This window comes from Pleurodeles waltl, chromosome 5, assembly GCF_031143425.1.
Source record: "Pleurodeles waltl isolate 20211129_DDA chromosome 5, aPleWal1.hap1.20221129, whole genome shotgun sequence".
Taxonomy (NCBI): Eukaryota; Metazoa; Chordata; class Amphibia; order Caudata; family Salamandridae; genus Pleurodeles; species Pleurodeles waltl.
Window position 1 is genome coordinate 516,811,547 of NC_090444.1, and position 21,371 is coordinate 516,832,917.

General features: G+C 43.4%; 1 protein-coding gene across 3 annotated transcripts in view; it reads right to left on the bottom strand.

Moving 5' to 3' along the window:
* Positions 1–21,371, bottom strand: part of ARFGEF3 (ARFGEF family member 3) — a 402,727-nt gene that overhangs the window by 218,448 nt on the left and 162,908 nt on the right. For all 3 annotated transcript variants that reach the window (XM_069234334.1, XM_069234333.1, XM_069234332.1), the window contains exons 5-8: positions 19,962–20,030; positions 10,793–10,915; positions 8,326–8,368; positions 3,028–3,112 (exon numbers count right to left, since the gene is read on the bottom strand). In XM_069234334.1, the coding sequence (XP_069090435.1) occupies positions 3,028–3,112; positions 8,326–8,368; positions 10,793–10,915; positions 19,962–20,030 (320 nt within the window). The remainder of the gene's footprint in view (positions 1–3,027; positions 3,113–8,325; positions 8,369–10,792; positions 10,916–19,961; positions 20,031–21,371) is intronic.

A 21,371-nucleotide genomic window follows, 5' to 3' on the forward strand; every position in this document is an offset into this window, starting at 1 on the left:
GCCCAAGTGGGACCCCTCCACACACACCCACACTTTTGCGCCTACTGGAAATAAGCAGTGAGACCTACCTCTCCTGTCCTAACATACGCACTAAACATCCCACTTCACACTCTACCCACACCCTCGGGCACCCTAAAGGCCATATGGTTAAACCCTTGGGAACAGAACAAGTAGTTCACAGGGGGCTCGTTGTTTCACAATAGCATGCTGATGTCCCGCGCTGACTTTACATATACACACAGACTCTCAAGACTCTATTTTTAACCCACACTAATCTGCTTCACTATCTGCATCAGTGCTGGGCTCCAGTTACTGCTACAAGCAATCCATGCGAAGGGACATGGCAGACATCTGGTGCATTGACTGTACCGCAGGACAAGGGCCCATCTGAAGATCTCACTTGCCCCCCTCAAATCTATGTGAGAAACAGATGTAATTTGTGAACTTTCAGAATGGGACTGGGCCCAAATAACAGATCGCTCTGAAAAAAGTCTCCAGCAATGCGAGAATCAAATTTATAGAATTCTCCTTTATACATAGGGCCTACTTAACACCACACAGAATCAATGTCAATTTTTCCTCTGCCTCCTCTGTGTGCTCACAATGCACAGCTCTGGATGCTGACCTCCTCCATATGATATGGTCTTGCCCTAAAGTATCCCCATACTGGGTGGGCATAGTATCAGATATTTCAGCCCTTACTGGCCTGAACCAATGGAGTACCCCTGTTCATAGTCTTCTGGGTTTACATCCCAGGCACAAAGGCTCCAGAGTAATAATCAAGTTTTCTGATTTGGCTCTGTTACTGGCTAAATGAATCATGACATAACACTGGAAGTCCCCAAATGCCACTGGCTACGGGAGGTTAAACGATGGGGCCTGGCTGAGAGTTAGGCTCTGCGTGGAGAAGAATACAGTAGAGAAGAATACAGTGGTCTTTGTAAGAAACTCATATCTCGAAGGGAATGCCCTCCGGGAGTGATTTAAAGCATTGGGAACAGTCTCTGACATGGAGGCCTAAAATGTACAACCCTGCCTAATGGAAAAAACAAGTTACCCATGCCTCCACTCATACTAGTACTTACTCCTACTGTAGGAGGCCTGTTTGGTTTGTAGGGAGTTGGAGGGGAGGATTACATGTGATATGTATAAACATCCTATGCGTCATGTTTAATGTTTCGAACCTCCTGCAACTGACTAAGATACTATATCCTTGTACAAATTACATTGTAAGGTTGATATGCTGTCAAGTAGAAGCGAGAACAAATGTATCAAAAAATGCAACGAAGTCTGTGTTAAAAAAATAACTCTGCAATTAAAGACCTATTTACAGTATTTAGCTACGTACATAAACAAATGTAGGAAGGGACCCTTTTTGGTCGGAGTTTGGCACAGGTGGTGAACGGAGGTCATGGTGCGAGAACATCATGTTGCTAAATATTGTCTTGACATAATAATTCTGTCCTAAATAACGTTTTCAAAAACATTGCTCCGCTGGAGTTAATAATATGATGTCTACAACCTATGGGAAGATTGTTTTGTAAATTATATTTAGGACACGATGGGTATGCCAAAGTATATCTTTGTCAACTATCTTATGACATACACCTGGAGAAATCTGTTACTCAGTTTGGAATGACCTCTTAGCTATTTGGTCGTGGGAGATGAAGGTTTGATGCCCATGCCGATCTTACTTTCCCGTTCTCTGGTCTTGGACACTGTGGATCATTCAATCCCAATCCAACATGCTGCAGGTGACTGTTTCATATGGTTTAATTTGCCCATGCTGAGCAAAATGTAAAGGGTGACAGTAAAGGAATAACATATTTTCTCTGTATACCTAACGGACTGCCCTGCAATGCTTCTCTGTTGCTCTTCAGATGATTAATATTTTTTGAAGGCCAGATGTGGGTCTTCTACCTTCTGTAACCGCTTTCATGCCTATGAATGACACAAAGGTTTATGAAGATCGCCCTCCGTTTGCCACAATTGGTCTTGCAGTCTCAGATGAGTATATAACAGCTTCGACTAGATGGGAGGAATGAGATTCTTGTCTCTGGTCTCCTCAGCTCCCTAAAATTGGAAACTCGTTTTACTTGTTGTGTCATCCTTATCGGTGTTCAATGTCCCTTTAAACACTTGGTGAGGAACATGAATGTCCTGCCGGATGCAAACTTAGGGCCTGATTCTAACTTTGGAGGACGGTGTTAAACCGTCCCAAAAGTGGCGGATATACCACCTACCGTATTACGAGTCCATTATATCCTATGGAACTCGTAATACGGTAGGTGGTATATCCGCCACTTTTGGGACGGTTTAACACCGTCCTCCAAAGTTAGAATCAGGCCCTTAGTGTCAATAAACAAAGAAGATAAGTGATGAGCATTAAATCCTCCTATTATCGCTGAAATTAATAATGTAATAGTCTTCTGTTTATCCCACCTAAGGGCCATATCAAAGTAGTGGGTGTCTTTGTAAATTCAAGATGTATCATGTGAATTCCATATTTTACGTTCATCAGACCTAAAAGCTGCAAAGGCCCTAAACACTACTGAAAACTGATTTTTGGAGAAAAACAAGTTTCTGCCTAACCTGCATTGGAGTCGTTACACTGGCCCTCATTCAGGCAAAATCTATTTTTGATTGCCTGTGGTGAAAAGGAGGTCAAAATTCAGCAACTCAGCCTGACCCCATCTTCTTACTTGAAAGTCCAAAATTCGTGCTGGATCCCTACAGACAATAAGCTTTTCTCCTGGAAAGTTCCCAAATTGTGGAACTCTCTCTTTGTATATTCAACAGGTTCCCAATTAGATGATTGATTACATATTTTTAACATGTTCTTTTTTTAAGGTCTCTATTACCTGTACCTGTGGTTTGTGGAGTTTTAAGCTGGGAGCTCTGCTGCAGTGCCTTGAAGTAATCTAGTTTGTGCTGTGTGCCACAGAAGATCCAAACACAGCATGACATTTAGCAGTAGAAATAACATGATGAAAAAAAATATTTCAGATCACAGTGGCAAATACTTACTTTATGACAGCTTGTAACTTTTCACAAAGGACAGTGAGGACAAAGACAACATCATCACAAAGGGATTCTAGAGACTGGCCTGCTCCTGTGTGAGGGAGAAAAAGGTATACTTGTCAGAATTGTATAGGGTTTATGTCCGGACACACATTTAATTATATGTTCACTGAATGTGGTGTCTGAAGAGTTTTTTCAGCTCATTACAAACCAACAAGACTGGAAACAATCTCTCTGTAGGCGCTGCAGCGCGATATGGTTAATTCTTAGTTTATTGTCCTAACTAGGGTCTGCCAATCTAATTTTATAAGAAAGTGAATATGTGGAAAGACGTTTAGAGTGTAGGTTTAATTTCTTATTATTATTATACAAATGAACATCATCTAGCTTGAAATTATCATACGTTTCATCTGTATGTTATGAAAGCATCTCTTCTCACTTGCATTTGATCTCTCAACGAAAGAGATTATTTAAAAATGCCAAGACTTATATATTTCTCTATTATTTACGTGTTAAATACCTATTTTACTATATGTTTGCTCTCCAATAATTCAAAAAAGAAAATGCATTTTTCTCTAGTTCCCGATTGTTATTACTTGTGTTTTGGAAGTCCTGCATTTATCCATAAAATGAGAATTTTACATAATTAAGTATATATATGCAAGGAACAAGTTATGTTTTATCTCAGGGTGAGCTATTCATGAAAACTGTTGGAGCCACCAGCATTTATCTGCACTCCTATTTAGACACTCAGACAAGTTTTGGGTTTATTGTTTTCTGTTTATGCTTCTGGGGCCCAAGAGAAAGGTTGCATTGGTGCGCAGAAAAGACAACTCCTATATGGCACAAGCTATATTTGTGCCAAACGAAAAATAGATCTCATGTTATTTTCCTCACTTTTCACATATGAAGATGCGACTACGTTTGTAGCAAAATGTTGTGTTTCTTTTTTTATTAGATACCAGAAACAGAGCTAGGACAGTTTGATGTACTAGTAAAGGGTACACTGTCGGCTATAATTTCTGTTTTAAATTAGAACACTGGAATTATGAGAGCCCACTGGGGACAATGGAGAACCTCCGGGCTTATGATGCCTCCTATAAGCCTTCTGCTCTAACATTCCAATGTTTGTCTTCATGTTTCTCTCTTTTTAATTTAGAACATTCTACCCTCAGTGGGTGGAATGTTCTAATCGCCTTATATACCTTCTGCCTCGGGCTATACTGGTTCTTAAAGACCCTCTCACTCATTACAGGCCAGAGCCGCAACTTGGGTTCAGGGCATTTAATAAGCAGAATAGCCCTCAGCCGCAGGCTACAATATGTGTCACTTGTAAAACTATTTTAAGAGAAGTACTGTGTTATATACGTTTAGCAACTGTTTCATAATCCAAAGTCTCGTTTTTTGACTAGTGCAAAAACCTTCAGTATAATGAGCTAAGGCAGAAAACGTTTGCAGTATTCTGTTGAACACAAGCAGTAAAACAGTGCAAACTGAGGTCATCCTACCTTTAACCAGTGGACAGGTTCAGTAATATGGCTCCTGGTGGTTTACATTGATAGCAGAGGGGCACTTGCTGACTTCCAACTACCTGAAGTTTAATGTTTTGAAAACAGAGCTACAGTTCTGTGCCCTTTAAGGTTCTGGACCTGGTATCTGGCCAGCACTCTGTGCAAGATATTACAGTAATCTAGCCTAGTGAGGGATCTGGAGAACTCTATGAAATAACTGGATTAGCGCAAGGGGCGTACTTCTTTAGCACATTTAGGTGATAATCTGCTTCATTAACCACAGCATCCTCAGAGGGATGAAGGACAGCTGTGTTGAACAAGAATCTCAGGTATATGGTTTAAGTGGCTGATCCTGGTGTCACCAATGTGTCCTGCTGAGTACTGTTAGAAAGGCAATTCTTCTTGCATTGAGGTACAGGGTGATTTCAATCATTCATGAGCGGATGTAAGCAAGACATCCAGTGACCTTCCTTATCTTATCTTTACCTTACCTGTGGTGGGTTTGCGTGTCATTGTCATACACGTGGATCTCTGTTTTGGGTTCATGCACACACTAAACAGGAGTGATAAACCCCAGTAGTGTACTGTATGTTATAATCAGCTTACTTAATTGGACAGGTCTGCCCCAGTACAGGAAAGAAAAAACAGCTATAGTTACGCTTGTTATGGACAGAGTGCTGAGAATACCAGCTCTTTTTCAAACTGGAAAATATTAAAGAACATGGTAAACATGGAAAGGGTTTATACTTTAATTTTCTCATTCTCTAACATTTTTTGTTCTGGTTGTTTTTAAATGCAAGCATTGCAGACTTGTTTTTTAAGTTCAGTCAACATAGGTTTCTATAGTGCTGAATCTATGTACTTCTGCGTAAAGTAAATTATTTCTACTCTAGATCTTCCAGTGTTTAGCTCTTACAACAAAACTATGCAATGTGTTCTCATTTGGAAGAATAAAATGACATAGCATGAATAAGACTGTAGAGCAAGCCTTGTGCCATGTGTACCTTGAATAACATTGTACTGCACACTCTTACATAGATGTTTCGTGGAACTAAAGGCCCAAGGAGCAAGGAAACTACCTATGAGAAGCAAGAAATTCAAATCATTCTCAGCTGCATGTAAACCAATTCCTGGAGCTTCTCAACTACTATAAAACGTTCTTTCAGGAGACATCGGATGTAATGAGGACATTGATGCTGTTCAGAAGAAACTCAAAACACAGCTCTTTAACTTGCACCTAAATGTCTAAATGCTTTTCTCTCCCACATTCACTGAATGAAACACTATATATATACTCTTAGACCGGACAGCCTTAGGGTGGTCACCCCTAACTTTTTGCCTGCCTCCCTCCACTTTTTGGACACTGTTTTGCTGGTTTTTAGACTCTGCGCACTTTACCACTGCTAACCAGTGCTAAAGTGCATATGCTCTCTCCCTTAAAACATGGTAACCTTGAATCATACCTGATTGGACTATTTAATTTACTTATAAGTCCCTAGTAATGTGCACTCTATGTGCCTAGGGCCTGTAGATTAAATGATACTAGTGGGCCTGCAGCACTGGTTGTGCCACCCACTTAAGTAGCCCCTTTTTCTTGTCTCAGGCCTGCCATTGCAAGGCCTGTGTGTGCAGTTTCACTGTCACCTCGACTTGGCATTAAAAAGTACTTGCCAAGCCTAAACCTCTCCTTTCTCCACATATAAGTCACCTCTAATGTGTGCCCTAGGTAACCCCTAGAGCAGGGTGCTGTGTGGGTGAAAGGCAGGACATATACTTGTGTAGTTTACATGTCCTGGTAGTGTAAAACTCCTAAATTTGTTTTTGCACTACTGTGAGACCTGCTCCCTTCATAGGCTAACATTGGGGCTGCCCTCATACAGTATTGAAGTGGTAGCTGCTGATCTGAAAGAAGCAGGAAGGTCATATTTAGTATGGCCAGAATGGTAATATAAAATCCTGCTGACTGGTGAAGTTGGATTTAATATTACTATTCTAGAAATGCCACTTTTAGAAAGTGAGCATTTCTTTGCACTTAAATATTTCTGTGCCTTACAATCCACGTCTGGCTGGGCTTAGTTAACAGCTCCTTGTGCATTCACTCAGACACACCCCAAACACAAGGTACTCAGCCTCACTTGCATACATCTGCATTTTGAATGGGTCTTCCTGGGCTGGGAGGGTGGAGGGCCTGCTCTCACACAAAGGACTGCCACACACCCTACTGGGACCCTGGCAGACAGGATTGAACTGAAAGGGGACCTGGTGCACTTCTTAGCCACTCTTTGAAGTATCCCCCACTTCAAAGGCACATTTGGGTATAAAACAGGGCCTCTGCCCTACCTCATCAGACACTTGCTGGAGAAGAAACCTGAACCAGAACCTGCATCCTGCCAAGAAGAACTGCCTGGCTGCCTAAAGGACTCACCTGACTGCTTTCTACCAAGGACTGCTGCCTTGCTGTTGCCCTGCTGCCTTGCTGAACTCTTGTCTGGCTGTAAAAGTGCTCTCCAAGGGCTTGGATAGAGCTTGCCTCCTGTTCCCTGAAGTCTCAGGACCAAAAAGACTTCTCTTTTTCACTTGGACGCTTCGTGCGCTGAAATTTTCGACGCACAGCTTGTTCCGCAGCGAGAAAAATGCCGCACACCGACGCTGATCGACGCGACGCCTTCGGGACGACCGGAACTTCGATGCACGGCCTCGCAAGGACAACGCCGCCCGACCTCCAGAGGAGAAATCGACGCCTGCCGTGAGAGCGAAACTTCGACGCACAGCCCAGCAGAACGACGCGCAGCCAGTAAACAAGCAGGAGAATCCACGCACAGACCCGTGACATCTGGTAATCCCTGCGATCCACAGAAAGGGACTGTCCGCGCGCCGGAAAACGACGCGCGACTTCCCCGCGTGAAAAATAACGACGCAAGTCAGTGTGTGCTGGGGAGAAATCGACGCACACACCCTTTTTCCACGTATCTCTTCTTCTGTGGCCCTCTGAGGAGATTTTCCACTCCAAACCAGGTACTTTGGCTTGAAAGAGACTTTGTTTGCTTTTTAAAGACTTAAGACACTGTATATCACTTTTCAGCGATATCTCTACAAATTCACATTGCAACTTTATTCGTTTTGACCTACAATTATCCTGATAAATATTATATATTTTTCTAAACACTGTGTGGTGTATTTTTGTGGTGCTATATGGTGGTATTGTATGATTTATTGCACAAATACTTTACACATTGCCTTCTAAGTTAAGCCTGATTGCTTGTGCCAAGCTACCAGAGGGTGGGCACAGGATAATCTTGGATAGTGTGTGACTTACCCTGACTAGAGTGAGGGCTTTTGCTTGGACAGGGGGTAACCTGACTGCCAACCAAAAACCCAATTTCTAACATATACATTATCCCGTATTATTTATTTCTCCATGCATTTCTCCCTCTTCCTCTGATCTGCTTAAACGCTGGTTCCCCTAACAGCAGTATAATGACTTCATGGTTGCTATTCACGGTACTTGTGAGCTATGGTCTCTAATTGAATTATCTATGAAAAGCAGTCCGATACCCAAGGAGTAGAGAAGAGCTATATAACAACCTTAAATAAAATAAATGTGAGAACGATTGATATTTCATATTGTTTCTTGAAGTCATACTGAACCTGATACTTTGAGACTTTAGTTTTCACAAAACAAAGCATAGGTGAGAGGTGCTAAGAATGTGTAAAAGGCAGGTTAATATATGCACAAGAATAGTTTGCTTTGATCACTGTGATCTCAAATATAAAATAAAAAACAGATGGATACCTTGATTTCTGATTTCTGGCACGACTTCATTGCTTTCCGGGTTCTGGCAAGTTAAGACAAATTCAACACAATTATAAATGCAGGAAGCCTTTAAAAACATTGCTTTTAATGGTCAAAATCACTTTATTTTGCAGACCATGAGGGTTAAAACCAGCACTAACACAGTAGCGAGTGAGGGCATGCCTGGAAACATTGCCTGTGAGAGAAATTATTGCCATTAAGTTACAAATTACAGTGCTAAATGAAATTACCAGATACCTAATATCAGCTCTACAACAAGCAGACACCTTATGAGTACCTAAATGACCAGATATGCAATATTACAATTAGTTCTCAAAATTTCTTTAGTTACGCCCTTCTGCCACTGCTAGACTGTCCCAAGCTTAAGTACACATGTAATAATGGATTTGAAATTAGTGCAAGGTTGCACACAGGGAACTTTAAAAATAGCAGCAGGGGTTCCTTCGCTATGTTTATTATCGCTTAATTTTTTTAGAGGACGGGGCCATGGGGGATGACAGACACGAGGAGGGGTGGTGTGCACTGTTGTCAGTGCACATGCAGGTTTGGTTGGCTGTCTTAGGATGGCCAAACCGAGATGCGCACTGAGCTGTCTCTAACCTGAGCTGCGTTGCTGGGTTGGAGACAGCAGGCATGGGCTCCCAGCTCTCTGGGAGTGTAAACCAAGGGCACTCAGGCCAATTCTGACCCTTAGGATTAGCTGCAGGGCATGTGTGGGAGTCTGCATCTGCAGTGATCCAGAAGAGCAGCGATGCAGTGGGCTTTCACGTAAGTGTTTTTTTTTGGGGGTGGGGTTTAATGTTTTTGTTTTGTAAACACACTCACCCCAGCACTTTGCCATGACACCAGCCGCAACTGAAAAATGGCGCTAGTTGAAAAAATGAGTCTGACCTTTAACCATCTGAGTCAGAACATCTCCTGGTTTTGAGCTGTGACAAGAGAATTAGTGTGCACGAACATAATGCACATTATAATGTATCTGATTAACAACAGACTATGAAATATAAATCTAGGCAAATCGGTTAATGTGAAACATAGAAGTAGGAAGTGAATGGAAATGGTGCGTTGATCTTATAAATTAAGTAGACAGTCCTAAGGCTTTGATTAATTATGAACAAATAGACTGTGCCTTGAACCTCAAAAGGGTGGCTTGTGCAGCCTAATATCAAACATTAGAGGAGGAGGCCTGTTCCTGTCAAAGGATGGTTCAGGGTTGTCTTTGGTCAAGAGGTGTGTCTGCACACTCAGCAGGCCTTGGGGCACTTTGCTATCAAACTGAACAAAGAGATAAAGAAACATGGGCACTTCACGTGCAAGTTCTCTCAACAATTGCAAAGGATTTCCCAAAAATGTGTGGGGATGACACCGGAAGAACAAGAGGAGACAGCAGGAATTTAGGGTGACCACTCTTTCCAAGTCACTAGTGACACCGTTTCGAGTTCTAAACTTTCATGTGATCACCATGTATTCTAGGTGTTGTAGCCTTGCTTCCCTCCCATTGAACTAAATAAACGAAGACACCAGAGAACAATGATTTGTTGGTGTAAAGGGCAGGGATGGAGAGAGTGTCCATAATAACCTGGAGTGAGATGGTCACCCTAACGCAATTGCTTGCTGCAAATTACGCTACATCCTGTCTTCATAAGAAGTGATATTTAAAAGCACGAAAGAGAGAGCTAGAGCGTGGGTGAATGAATAACTTTTGATTAAAAAATAGTGATGTAGATGGGCAAGTCACTTTTGTGGGCAGGTCTTAAACTCTGGATTTTACTTGTAGTAAAGGTGGCAATCCTAGTTAAGGCTAAGAAAATGAAATGGTGATAGTTAAAGTTTAAACGAAGGTGACTTCATGAAAGGACGACTAGGAAGTGAAGGGCATGGAAAGTTTAATGGAGAATGAGTCACGAATAGGATGTTTAACGGAAGATTGCTGAATATTTAATGTATATTATCTTTGAGAAGCAGGGTTCGAAGCGTCACGGCATTGACGGAACTATTTCTGTTGCAACGACCTATTTAATTAAAACAGGTTTTGGTAAAGCAGAAGGTCTGTTAGACGGGCGCACCAGGAAATACAGGCCAACATTTAAAATGTGTAAACTTGTAAAGAAGTCTAAGCAGGTTAGCACGCCCTTTCCTCTGCAAACCGAGAACAGGTGTAGTGTTTGCAGAAGGATTTGAATAAGTCCATCTCCAGATCAATGAACATTCACTGAGAAGGCCCCACTGTTTTAACAGCACTGTTCGCTACATATAATTAGTCCGTACGGCATCCAATGTGGAACAAATGCGGCTTAAGAAACCATCAGTTATTATGACAGGAATACATCTTCCGTACGCCACAGTGTGAGGAGAACATTCATGGTTATGTGACACATAAAAGCGCCTGCACGCGGGAACGGAGGAGGCATTCGGACGTCAGACGGTCACGTGGTAGAACGCTCACCGTGTTTTCCTGCTTGTGACGCAGTTGCAGTGTCAAGTCACTCAGCATCTGGCTGAGCGTCGCGCGCACGGCTGTGTTGATGCTGCGCTGGTGGCAGCTAGTCACGTAGGTCTCGATGCATACCTGGGGGAGACAAAAGGAACATCAGATCGTACCACTGGCGTGGAATTATGGCTGCACAATGGCTCAGTGCGCGGAGGGGGTACTGCACCCACCAATGTTTGGCATGCATAATTGAATCATGATGCAGCCGGGTCAGTCTAATCCGTCTGAGGTGTATCAAAAATACCACTGCTATAAGAATGAGAAACCCCGTCTATCACGCAGCCACACACGTTTCAGTTACGTTCAACATCATATATAGGGTAAAATGCCTGCTGCCACACGTTATACGGATTTCACACACCCGTTATGTCGCCATGCAGAGGACTGATGCTCAAGACACAGTAATTTACTGAGGTTTCGTTACTCTGACGCAGCGTGGCGTAAAATATCTTTTTTTTTTACATATGGTTAGAGGAATATTATTCTTGTAAAATATGTGACACTCACACCTTTCCATATCTGCGTCACGCTCCCTCTGGAGCAAGACTTCTATGTCTTACTTATGTCTATATGCATGAAAAAAATGGAACCCATACTGTGTATTAAAACTTAACACATTTATCCTACTAGCTTTGACCTAGGTCCTTTGTAATGTTAACATAACACTGACACATCCATGACTGCAGTACCACATCGAAGGGCAGCCATAAAGTAAAGATAGATTGTACCAATTTACAGACGTGCACAGAGAAATACCGTGAACCTCACACACACAAAAGCACAGAAACCTAGGATGAGCACAAGATGAGAGGCTGAAAGCCTGAGTGCACCCTACAGCATCTATTGGCCGTGCCAGTCACAAGAACATAACTGATAACGCAATAGCAACACTGATGAGATGCGAGTGTTTGTAAGAAATTTCTTAATCCGCGTAACACTGGTCACGCCAGCCGGGTGCCACAAATACATCTCCACATAATGCAGAAGGGCTCCACGTTTATACACAAAGTTTAGCACTTGCCAATTACAGGATATCAAGAAAGTTCCCACACGTCTTCCCTTGGAGACCCAGCGGCAGCTTTACCAAAGGGCAGACATCATGACACACATTAACAGACTAGGCCACAGCTGAGCGCAACTCAATGACCCAAAACCGTTTCCAATGTCACTGCACCAATGGCCTGTCCCCCTGAGACGCTATGCTGGTGTGGTACAGGCTGAATAGTAGAAGTGTCCCACAAACACTGCTGCCAACACGTAACGCGCGGACATGAAATAATTGGATCACAATCTGTAAAACACAGTGAAACCGTTAGCATGTGACAAGTGAATCAATCAGACTAAAAAAACACACAATGCAGAACAATCAAAAGCGGCATCCTTCAACCTTCGCAAACCCACAGCACCCCTATCCTCATGCATGTATGCATGTATGTGGTATTTGTATACTGCAACCTAAAGAAAAAGGCAGCATAGCCTTCTTCGTGGTCAAACGCAATGACACAGTAGTCAAGTGATATTAAAAATAGCTTGTTGGTGGATTGTTACTCTATCATGATGTAGCATTCTTTAAAGAGGTGAATCTTCTACTTTTCCGTGCACTGGAGCAGTTTTCGGGTGGTTCTGATGGATAGGGGTATGCTCCAAGTTATGGGAGTAAGGATTGAAAAGGCCTGCTGCCTTGTTTTTACTTTTTCACAATTCGTCATCTCTAGTCTGATGGTGTCCTGCCGGCGGGTGTGCAGAGAGCCATCAGAGATGTGAGATTGTCTGTCTGGTAAGTGGAGACGCGGGTTGTGATGCTTTGTAAATGATGGGCCTACTTTTGAAGATTCTACAGGCTAGCAAAAGGAGTCAGTCAAGTTCCATCATGATAAGGGTGATGTGGTCATATTTAGTCAAGCTCTGGATGGAACATGTTGCAGCATGTAGGATGGCAGTAAAGATGTAGGGGTCAGTGCGCAGTCTGGGAGGTCATGGAGAACAGAGTTTCTACTGTCCAGAGCCAAGAGTAAGAAGGCTTGAACAGAAGTTCTGAAGTTGCTTTCTAGGAGGAACAGTTTCACTTTCTTCAATATAGAGAGCTCATACAAGGCCATCTTGTTTTCTTGGGCTGATGCTGGTGTACGGGGTGAATCCCAGTTACTTGGCACTGGGTGAAAGTTGGAGTTCAAAGCAGTCATGGCATCAGCAATCTACCCTATGCCTAGAACATACAATCACAATCACTCCCAGAAACCAACATCTTGCCCCCTCCAATGCTCAGATCACTAAAGTTTACTTGCAACTAAACCATCCTCATCCTGTAGAGTCTTGTATGACAAGCCCGACTGCAGAAGTCATTCTGCAACATCTTTGGACCTTGTTAAGTGGGTTTTGATGCTTGAAACCACTTCAGTGATGTAGAGCAACCCACCTTTCCGGCACTGTAGAAGAGACATCTTCTTCTTCCCCAATCTTCCCATGTCTTGCTGCAGGTTTTGTGAGGGGAGGGAGTTGCATGCATTTTTACTGCCACATGATGGATTCAGAGGAACACCCAAAGCCAGAGTTTATTGTAGATATTGGCCTACGTTCCTTCCACTTACAGCTTTAGTTACATTTGTCCACTACATTCCTCAGCAATTGCTCCATAGTAGTCTTGAGACTCATAATGGCCTCCTTTTTGTTGATGATGACTAGTCTGCTGTCCTAGTATTCCCATGCTAGCCCAGAGATAGAACTGACAGAGCCTGCGTGGCACTGATTTAGGCGATCATCAGATACATTTTCTGTGAATATTTTTCTGCCTTCTATTATCGACTGTCATTCATCCAACATATGGTTCCCAGAAGTTGGTGGCCTTGTGCCATGCCTCTGTTCAGCGTGGACTTTGAAGCAATGGCATGTGCCAAAACATCTGCAGCAACACAATCAGTGGCTTTATATTTCCATCAACTATGGCCTTGTCCAGGCAGTCTTCCCTTTCCCATAGTATGAATTTTCTGAGTGGGGTGGGAATGGTATGCCGCGATTGTATAACCCAAACAAGGAAGATTGTAGCTCAGATAGTGGTTGTTTCCACGTTGGGCTGGCTTGTTCCCCGCAAAACAGTATAGTACAGTGGACAGATGATGGGTCGTAGCCAGCAAACAATCTGCAAGACAAGACAGGGTACTGGCATGTCCACTGGTAAATGTGTAACCGTAACAGTATAGGGATTAGAACTGAGAAAGATGTTGACAGTGAAAAACAACATCAGCAAGCTACTGTGCACACACTGATAGGAAATACAGTGCCATGGTCTAATGAGTGTATGTTCATGTGGTGATGGTTCTGGTAACGTGAAGCACTGAGTAGATGGCTTCTTATTTTGACCCTGACTGTAGTGTGATGGTTCTTTTACCCAGGTTTCTGTTATGTATAATCTCTGAACATGCATTTTAGGTATCTTTGTGCCAATACTAATGATTTACTCAGATACCAGTGTTGCTATTGTGACCCACTTGTCTGGTGCCACTGTGTCTTGGGGTGAGGATCATCCACCAATGCGTTTTATTTTCTTCTTGATATCCTTACTTGAGTCATTGTGCTTGGCCATTTCAAGCAAACTGTGCATTTTATGGGACAGGTTGACCATCAGATGATGTGCTGACCTTTTCTGTTATGCCTACTCATATGCTGTCCTTTGCCATGTTTCTTCCACTGTGTTTCTTGGGGGATTTCCATCTATGCTTTGAGGATTTTAGTTTGCTCTGCTTTAATTTCATTTTTCAGCGCTCCCCTCTCTCTCTCCGGTGCTGCTGTGCTGACAAAAGCCCCATCTTTATCATGGCCAACTGGTCTATGTTGTGCTCAGGGCAAAGTGGAGTGTCCTCACCTAATGCTTTAATTTTCTTTTGCCAAGAGTGAATGATGCCTTATAATAATGCAATGTTTTCTAGAGGGGAAGCTAGGAGAACGTTATAGTTAGAGGGAGGATGGAGCCCTGACAGCACCTATCTGTTGTTGCTGTAAACTAAAGGCCTAATATGGAGTAAATAACTTACCTCCTACCTGAGCGGATCTAAACACTTCTGGCAAAAGTGGAGACCTTTCCTGAAAATGATGATGTCCTAACAACCTAGAGGACTAGTTTGGGGCCACCCACCCTCAAATCCACTGGCACGTAGTGTCAGATTAACATGCAGGGAGGGTGAGCAAGTCCTGGCAATAACAAGGAACAAGCTAAGGAGAGTTAGTTGATTTGTTCCACTGTGCAGTCCTAAGCTGAGGGACAATACTATGGAGAGAGTGTTATAAGAGTGCTGTGGAGAAAGTAGGAAGAGGCAGGAAATCTCCATTAGAGTAAGCATAACTCTGAAATGACCATTGGAGCATCAAACAGAAATACATTCAATGTTGACATAAGTAGCAGCGTTGGTGAATGCACAGTGGTATTTCTCAGGTACGTTGACCGTGCCAGAAGCTAGTTACCAGAAGAGATGATGCACTTCTTTGTAGTGCTTTGGTTAAAGTGCTGAACAGAGGTTTGTGACAATGTTGAATACCAAGTTAATGGAAACTCTACTCTGAGGCGTAGGTCAGGCAGTGCTTGAGTAAGAGGGTTGTGTTTGGGGCAATTCAGCAGAACCTGCTCCTGAGTAAGCCTCACCAATGTCTTAGATTCCTGACCTGTGTGTCAGAGTGGAGGTACTGGCCATGTAGACTTTGACCTAATTAAAGAGGGTTTGTAAAGTGATGTTTGATTGTGACAGGTCTGGAGATGTTGACAAAAGGCTACTCAGGGCCCCCTAATTAATTTAGAAAGAAAAGTAGGGCTATCTCCACAGACAGTGGAGCAAGAAATGAGACTATGTTTTAAAATATGCTGTGTCCTGACGTCATGGGAAGTTGAAAAACTGCCTGCCATTTGGCCAATTATGATGTTGAAATATGACATTCAGGTAATTAATCAGTAGAGTTATTTGGCATTCACAGAGTAATACTACTATGTGCTTCTGTTTAGAAATGTGCCATGATTCCCACTAACTGTAAGGTTTATTAGGTTGGGGAACAATTTGAATGGTGACTCTGGAGCAAGGACGTACAAATATATGTTTTTGGTGATGCATGTGTCGGGTTAGTAAGTTTCTGTGTAAATTGACTTCTGTAGTTTGAGAATTGAGGTTCAGTGTAATGGTTGCAGTGTGATGAATACTTAGTACTGAAAGACAGATTGTAAAGTTGAAATAATCCACCTGTAGGTTGTTTCAGTAGTATTCTATGAGCATTTACTTTTAAATCCACATGAAGTCTAGTTAGCAGTTTAGGGAGAAGAGTCTAATATCCATCTGCATGTTGCTGTGTATATACATCCTCATTACATGTCCAAGTGTCGGTATAGGGGGAAGAGTGGTATCCTGTTGCAAGACATTCAGGAGTACTACACTTGTATGTGTGTTGGTGCAAACTGAGGAAAGAGCAGTCCCCTGTCACTAGAGGTTGTATGGAGGAGTACCCCCATGATATGCGAAGTTGGGGAAGTGTAGTATCTTGTTATCAGGAGGTGTATGGAGCAGTACATCATGTGTGCAATGTGGGAGAAGAGAAGTACTATGTTGGGAGAGATTGCAAGGGGGGTTGGGAGGGAGCCTGGTGGAGTGAACATGTGGGGAAGTGAGGAACCCACGTGGTGTTTTGGGTGATAGCCAGGGGTTTTACTTGGGTGTTGTGGGTGACAGCCACAAGTTTCAACTGAGTGTTATGGGAGATAACCATACGTATTGCCTGAGTCATCATACTGTACAGATGGGAAGGATTGACAGGTAAGTTGTGCATGTGGCAAAGTATCTTTGTGATTGTTTTGTAGTGTTTATGCATAATACAGTTGGTTAGTGTTGTGTTTGATGTAGCTTCAGTGTGTTGTAGGTGAGTACTTCTTTATTTGGTGACCTGCTCTTGTGTCAACAGTTGTAGTGTCGGGTTGCTCTAGGGTTTAATTGTCCAATTAGAAAATGTAATTTTTCTCTACATATCTAGTGGAGGCTGTCCTCATTGTGTTCGGAGATGATCTGATTTTTTTCTGGTGCAGTGTCCAGAGGGTACCATACTGGGTGCAGATTAAGGGGGGTCATTCTGACCTCCGCGGGCGGCGGAAGCCGCCGCCTGGCGGGAACCGCCAGAAGACCGTACCGCGGTCGAAAGACCGCGGCGGTCATTCTGAGTTTCCCGCTGGGCTGGCGGGCGACCGCCAGAAGGCCGCCCGCCAGCCCAGTGGGAAACCCCCTTCCATGAGGATGCCGGCTCCGAATGGAGCCGGCGGAGTGGAAGGGGTGCGACGGGTGCAGTTGCACCCGTCGCGATTTTCAGTGTCTGCTTGGCAGACACTGAAAATCTTGGTGGGGCCCCACGACACCCGTTACCGCCAGCCAGGTTCTGGCGGTCAAAACCGCCAGAGCCAGGCTGGCGGTAAGGGGGTCGGAATCCCCATGGTGGCGCTGCCTGCAGCGCTGCCATGGAGGATTCCCTTGGGCAGCGGGAAACCGGCGGGACACCGCCGGTTTCCCGTTTCTGACCGCGGCTGTACCGCTGCGGTCAGAATGCCCATGGGAGCACCGCCAGCCTGTTGGCGGTGCTCCCGCGGTCGTTGGCCCTGGCGGTCCATGACCGCCAGGGTCAGAAGGACCCCCTAAATGTTTTCTTCAGCCTGGCGCTTGGGCAAGATGAAGAAGGTGTGAGAGTCTGGTGAGCTGTGTAGTTTAATAAAGTGAGGCTGATGAATGGTGACAAATTGTATGAGGGTAGTTGTGATGACCGGTTTTGTGTTGAAGTCTGTTAAAGGAAATTTTGAGTTGAGTTGATGTATGTTTAAACTTTCTCTTTTTGTTTTGTTTTATGCCTTGAATGTGTAAAATTATGGGTGACAGAGAAACCCCTTGTTGAATGAAGGAGGTGAGTTCTGTGCCCTGGCTGCCATGTGACTAAGGGGGTTATTCCAACTTTGGAGGAGGTGGTAATCCGTCCCAAAAATTGAATCACAGGTACATTTTCCTCGCTATTCATTTTAAGGTCATATCTTCATTGATCTGGATTTTGTTCTTTGGCAGAATGAATACATAACATGAAGCTCCATTCCAGTATGAACCACTAAAACTGTCTTGGCTGCCTCTTTTAAAGTGATGGCTTTGAGTTAATAAACAAGGCATGCTTATGTACTTATGTATATTCTTTCGTAGCTTTGTTAAAGAAAAAAAATGAATATAAAAATTGTCAGTGGCATAGAGCAACAGAGGGATTTTTTTGAAGTTTTATAGAAAATGAATTCAGACTTTGTGGACGTTGGAGCTCTTTAAATCTGTTTACTTACATTCAATGATGCATTCACAGCCCAACTTAGGGGAGGAGGGTAGAATTTGCCTTAACAAGCACACCAAAAAAAGTCAGAAATATATAAACAGAAAAGAAGTGGAGCACCAACAAATCCCTGCTTAGCCCAGAGGAAGCACACAAGAGTATGGCTTTGTTGAAACGAACCCCAACCCTTGCCTCAGCCAAGAGGGTCTGGATCATGGTAAGCAACAGAGAAGGGAAGGAAGCTTTCTCCAAATGATGGCTCAGTTCACACGATCGACCATGAAAAAAATCAATAAAAACACAATGGAGTGGGGCCAAAAAGTAAGCGCCAAATGCTGACCTGGCTGCACTTCTTGCCTAATTAACCAGATTTGTTCTTGCCATTTCTTTTAACAAATTACTTTGCTGCAGCAATTTATCAATCACAATAGAGCAGAATTAACACCGAGGCAATCATCTGTAAAAAAGTAAATCAATTTACACAGAAGGTCTAGCATATCCAGAACTTCGCTGTTGCCGGTTAAACCCTGGTTATTGTTTGCCTTGTTTCGCTCTGCAAATATACACAAGCCCCAAAAATTAGGAAAATGAAAACAAAAGGATGGAAGGAACCAGGTTTGACATAAGAGCTGCTAAAATTATTAGCAGAGGAAATCTGGTGGGAGACTACTGTAAGAACCCAAACAAAGTACCCTCCCTACAGTGGTGTTAGGGCATCCTTCCTACCCATTATGCAGAATATTCGTCCTACCAAGCCTCTAGGTAGCACCTCGATCTATTCTCCATAGTATACTTTTTAATGAGCCCCATCCTCACCCTTTCTATCCTAATATTCATATTATTAGCTCCCCTCCCCTCCCCCCCGCCTCCGTTTGCCCCCATGTTCCCTCGGGGCATGCCTTCTACCCAGTATCTAGAGTATTCTTCTTATGAGACCTCAGGAGGTACCCTCTCTAGCCTGTACCAAGAGTATTCTTTCTATGGAGCCCCAGGGGTACCTTTTTTACCCAGTATCTACAGTATTCTTTCTATGGGTCCTGGGGTACCCTTTCTATCCAGTCTATTCTTCCTAGGGACCCTCCATTCCACAATTTCCATCTGCTCTTCATATTATCATTCCTACCAAACCCCTAGAGTACGCTCTGTACTCCGTATCCAAAGTATTGTCCATGACCCCGTTGTCTACTCATCCCACAATACTTCACTAATACTCTTCCCAATGAGCTGCTTTGTACCTCTCCTATTTAATGACCATATTACTCTCTCTAAACAATTCTCACAGTACTCTTCCTATGTACCAGTCATGGTGCTCTGTCTGTAATCAATAACAGTGCCCATCCGGAGCCGACAGAAGTCATTCAAAACACCTTAGTGTTATTCTGTGAATTCCCCCATAATAACATCCTTTAATTCTCTTTCAACTGATCCACCATACATCACTCTTCCTGACAAGTAAGATTGTCGACAGGCTCGCTGTATGTGTAACATCGCATTAAGCACAGTTTCCCACGCCGGTTCAGACTCTGGCAGCCCCAAACCTCGAGTACTTTGGGGAGAGCATGGTGTGCCCGTCCGCCAGCTCATAAGTGCAAACCACTAAATAAATAATAGCAATTTAGACCTGTCTTTGCAGGTGCAGGCTGTCTCCGGCTGAGCCCTGGAAATGGTCCACGCTCTTTCTCATATTCTAATCCATCAACATCGAGTTGCCCTTCGGTTCTATCGGGTCTGGAGAGCTTTGCTTTTAAAGTGAAGCCTGTGTTCACTGCAGCGCGGCGCGCGAGGCGGACGTGAAAGTGGCGGGACTTACCTCAGCGATCTTCAGGACGGAGCTTCCGTTCAGCTCAAACGTAGACGAATATGTAATGCAGAGGAGAACCTGTAAAAAAAAAAAAAACGGCAGAGGTTATTATATTGCAATCTTTGGTAATTCGGTGCAGAAAAGTAGGGTTTGTGTGTGGGGGGGGGGGGGGGGGGGACACGGGGCAGCGGTATTTCTGAGCAATTGAGAGTCTTGAGGGATAAACAGGAGAAATCGCCCCAACTCCTAATCGGGGTAAACAGCGCATTAAAAAAACGACTGAAACATAACCGTGAAAAAGCCTGCTTTAAAGAGACAGGTGCGCATAACATGTATACATTGACAAATGCCACACAACAAACTTCCGAGCCTCACTAATACATTGTTTTTACCTTCCCATCAGCTCGTCCCTCATCTAAACAAAATCCTCTTTTTAACTTTCTACCTTCCGCCAACACAAGCTGCCCCCTAAACTGTTAACCTGCAAACAACTCATAACTGTATGACATCACCCCCGTCCCCAGAAATCACCCACCGTACCTTAGAGAGCTGTGTAACCAGCCTATGTAATCTGTCCTTGCCTAATGTGTCTAACCTGCTGTGCACCTGCTCAATAAGCAACATCATCCTAACTTAAACATTAACTTCACACAAAAACACTACAAAAACTAACTTGACCCATTCCTTCCCTCACAGGTTTAAAGAAAAAAATAACATCCTTAATGTACCCTTATTACGGAGAGTGGGTAGGAAGGTCAAAAATCTTGCCCTCGCTCCCTCTATGTTCGGTTCCTGCCCTCCTAGTGTTTGGCATGCAGCCTGCCTAAAGGGACCTCAAAATGTCTTCCATAACTACCTACCCCTTCCCAGGCCCTGCCCCCTCGCCAAGTGACCAATTCCAGCTAGCCCTGATCTGCTCCACTGGCCCGAAAATGCTGAGGCAAGGGTCTTGAGTCGCCTACGCTGAGACACACATTTTCTGACTGAGATCTAACATGTTTACTCACGAAAAAGTCTTATACAGTAAAAAAAAAAAAAAAAAAAAAAAAAAAGCTACATTTGTAGGAAAGTAAATTGAACAATCTGAAGTACTTTCGTTGATGTTGTATGCTGTTTACCATATACATCGAAGGGCAGTCTAAAGATAGTTTGTATGAAAATCAAATGGACTTTTCACGGCGAATGAACGTGAGTTAATTTGTGTATTACCGAAACTGAATGTGGGGTCATATTGTGTAGCAGAACATATATGCAGGGCTGCCATTCGTTTTATTTGGTAGTTAATTACTAATAATGGAGCAGTACATACGTAGTTGTTGGGACGAACAAGCTTGAGCGCATGCTGAGGATTTCAACCTTCAGGTTAATCCAATGATCATGTGAAGGCACGAGGAGACTAATTCATAAACACTGATTTTA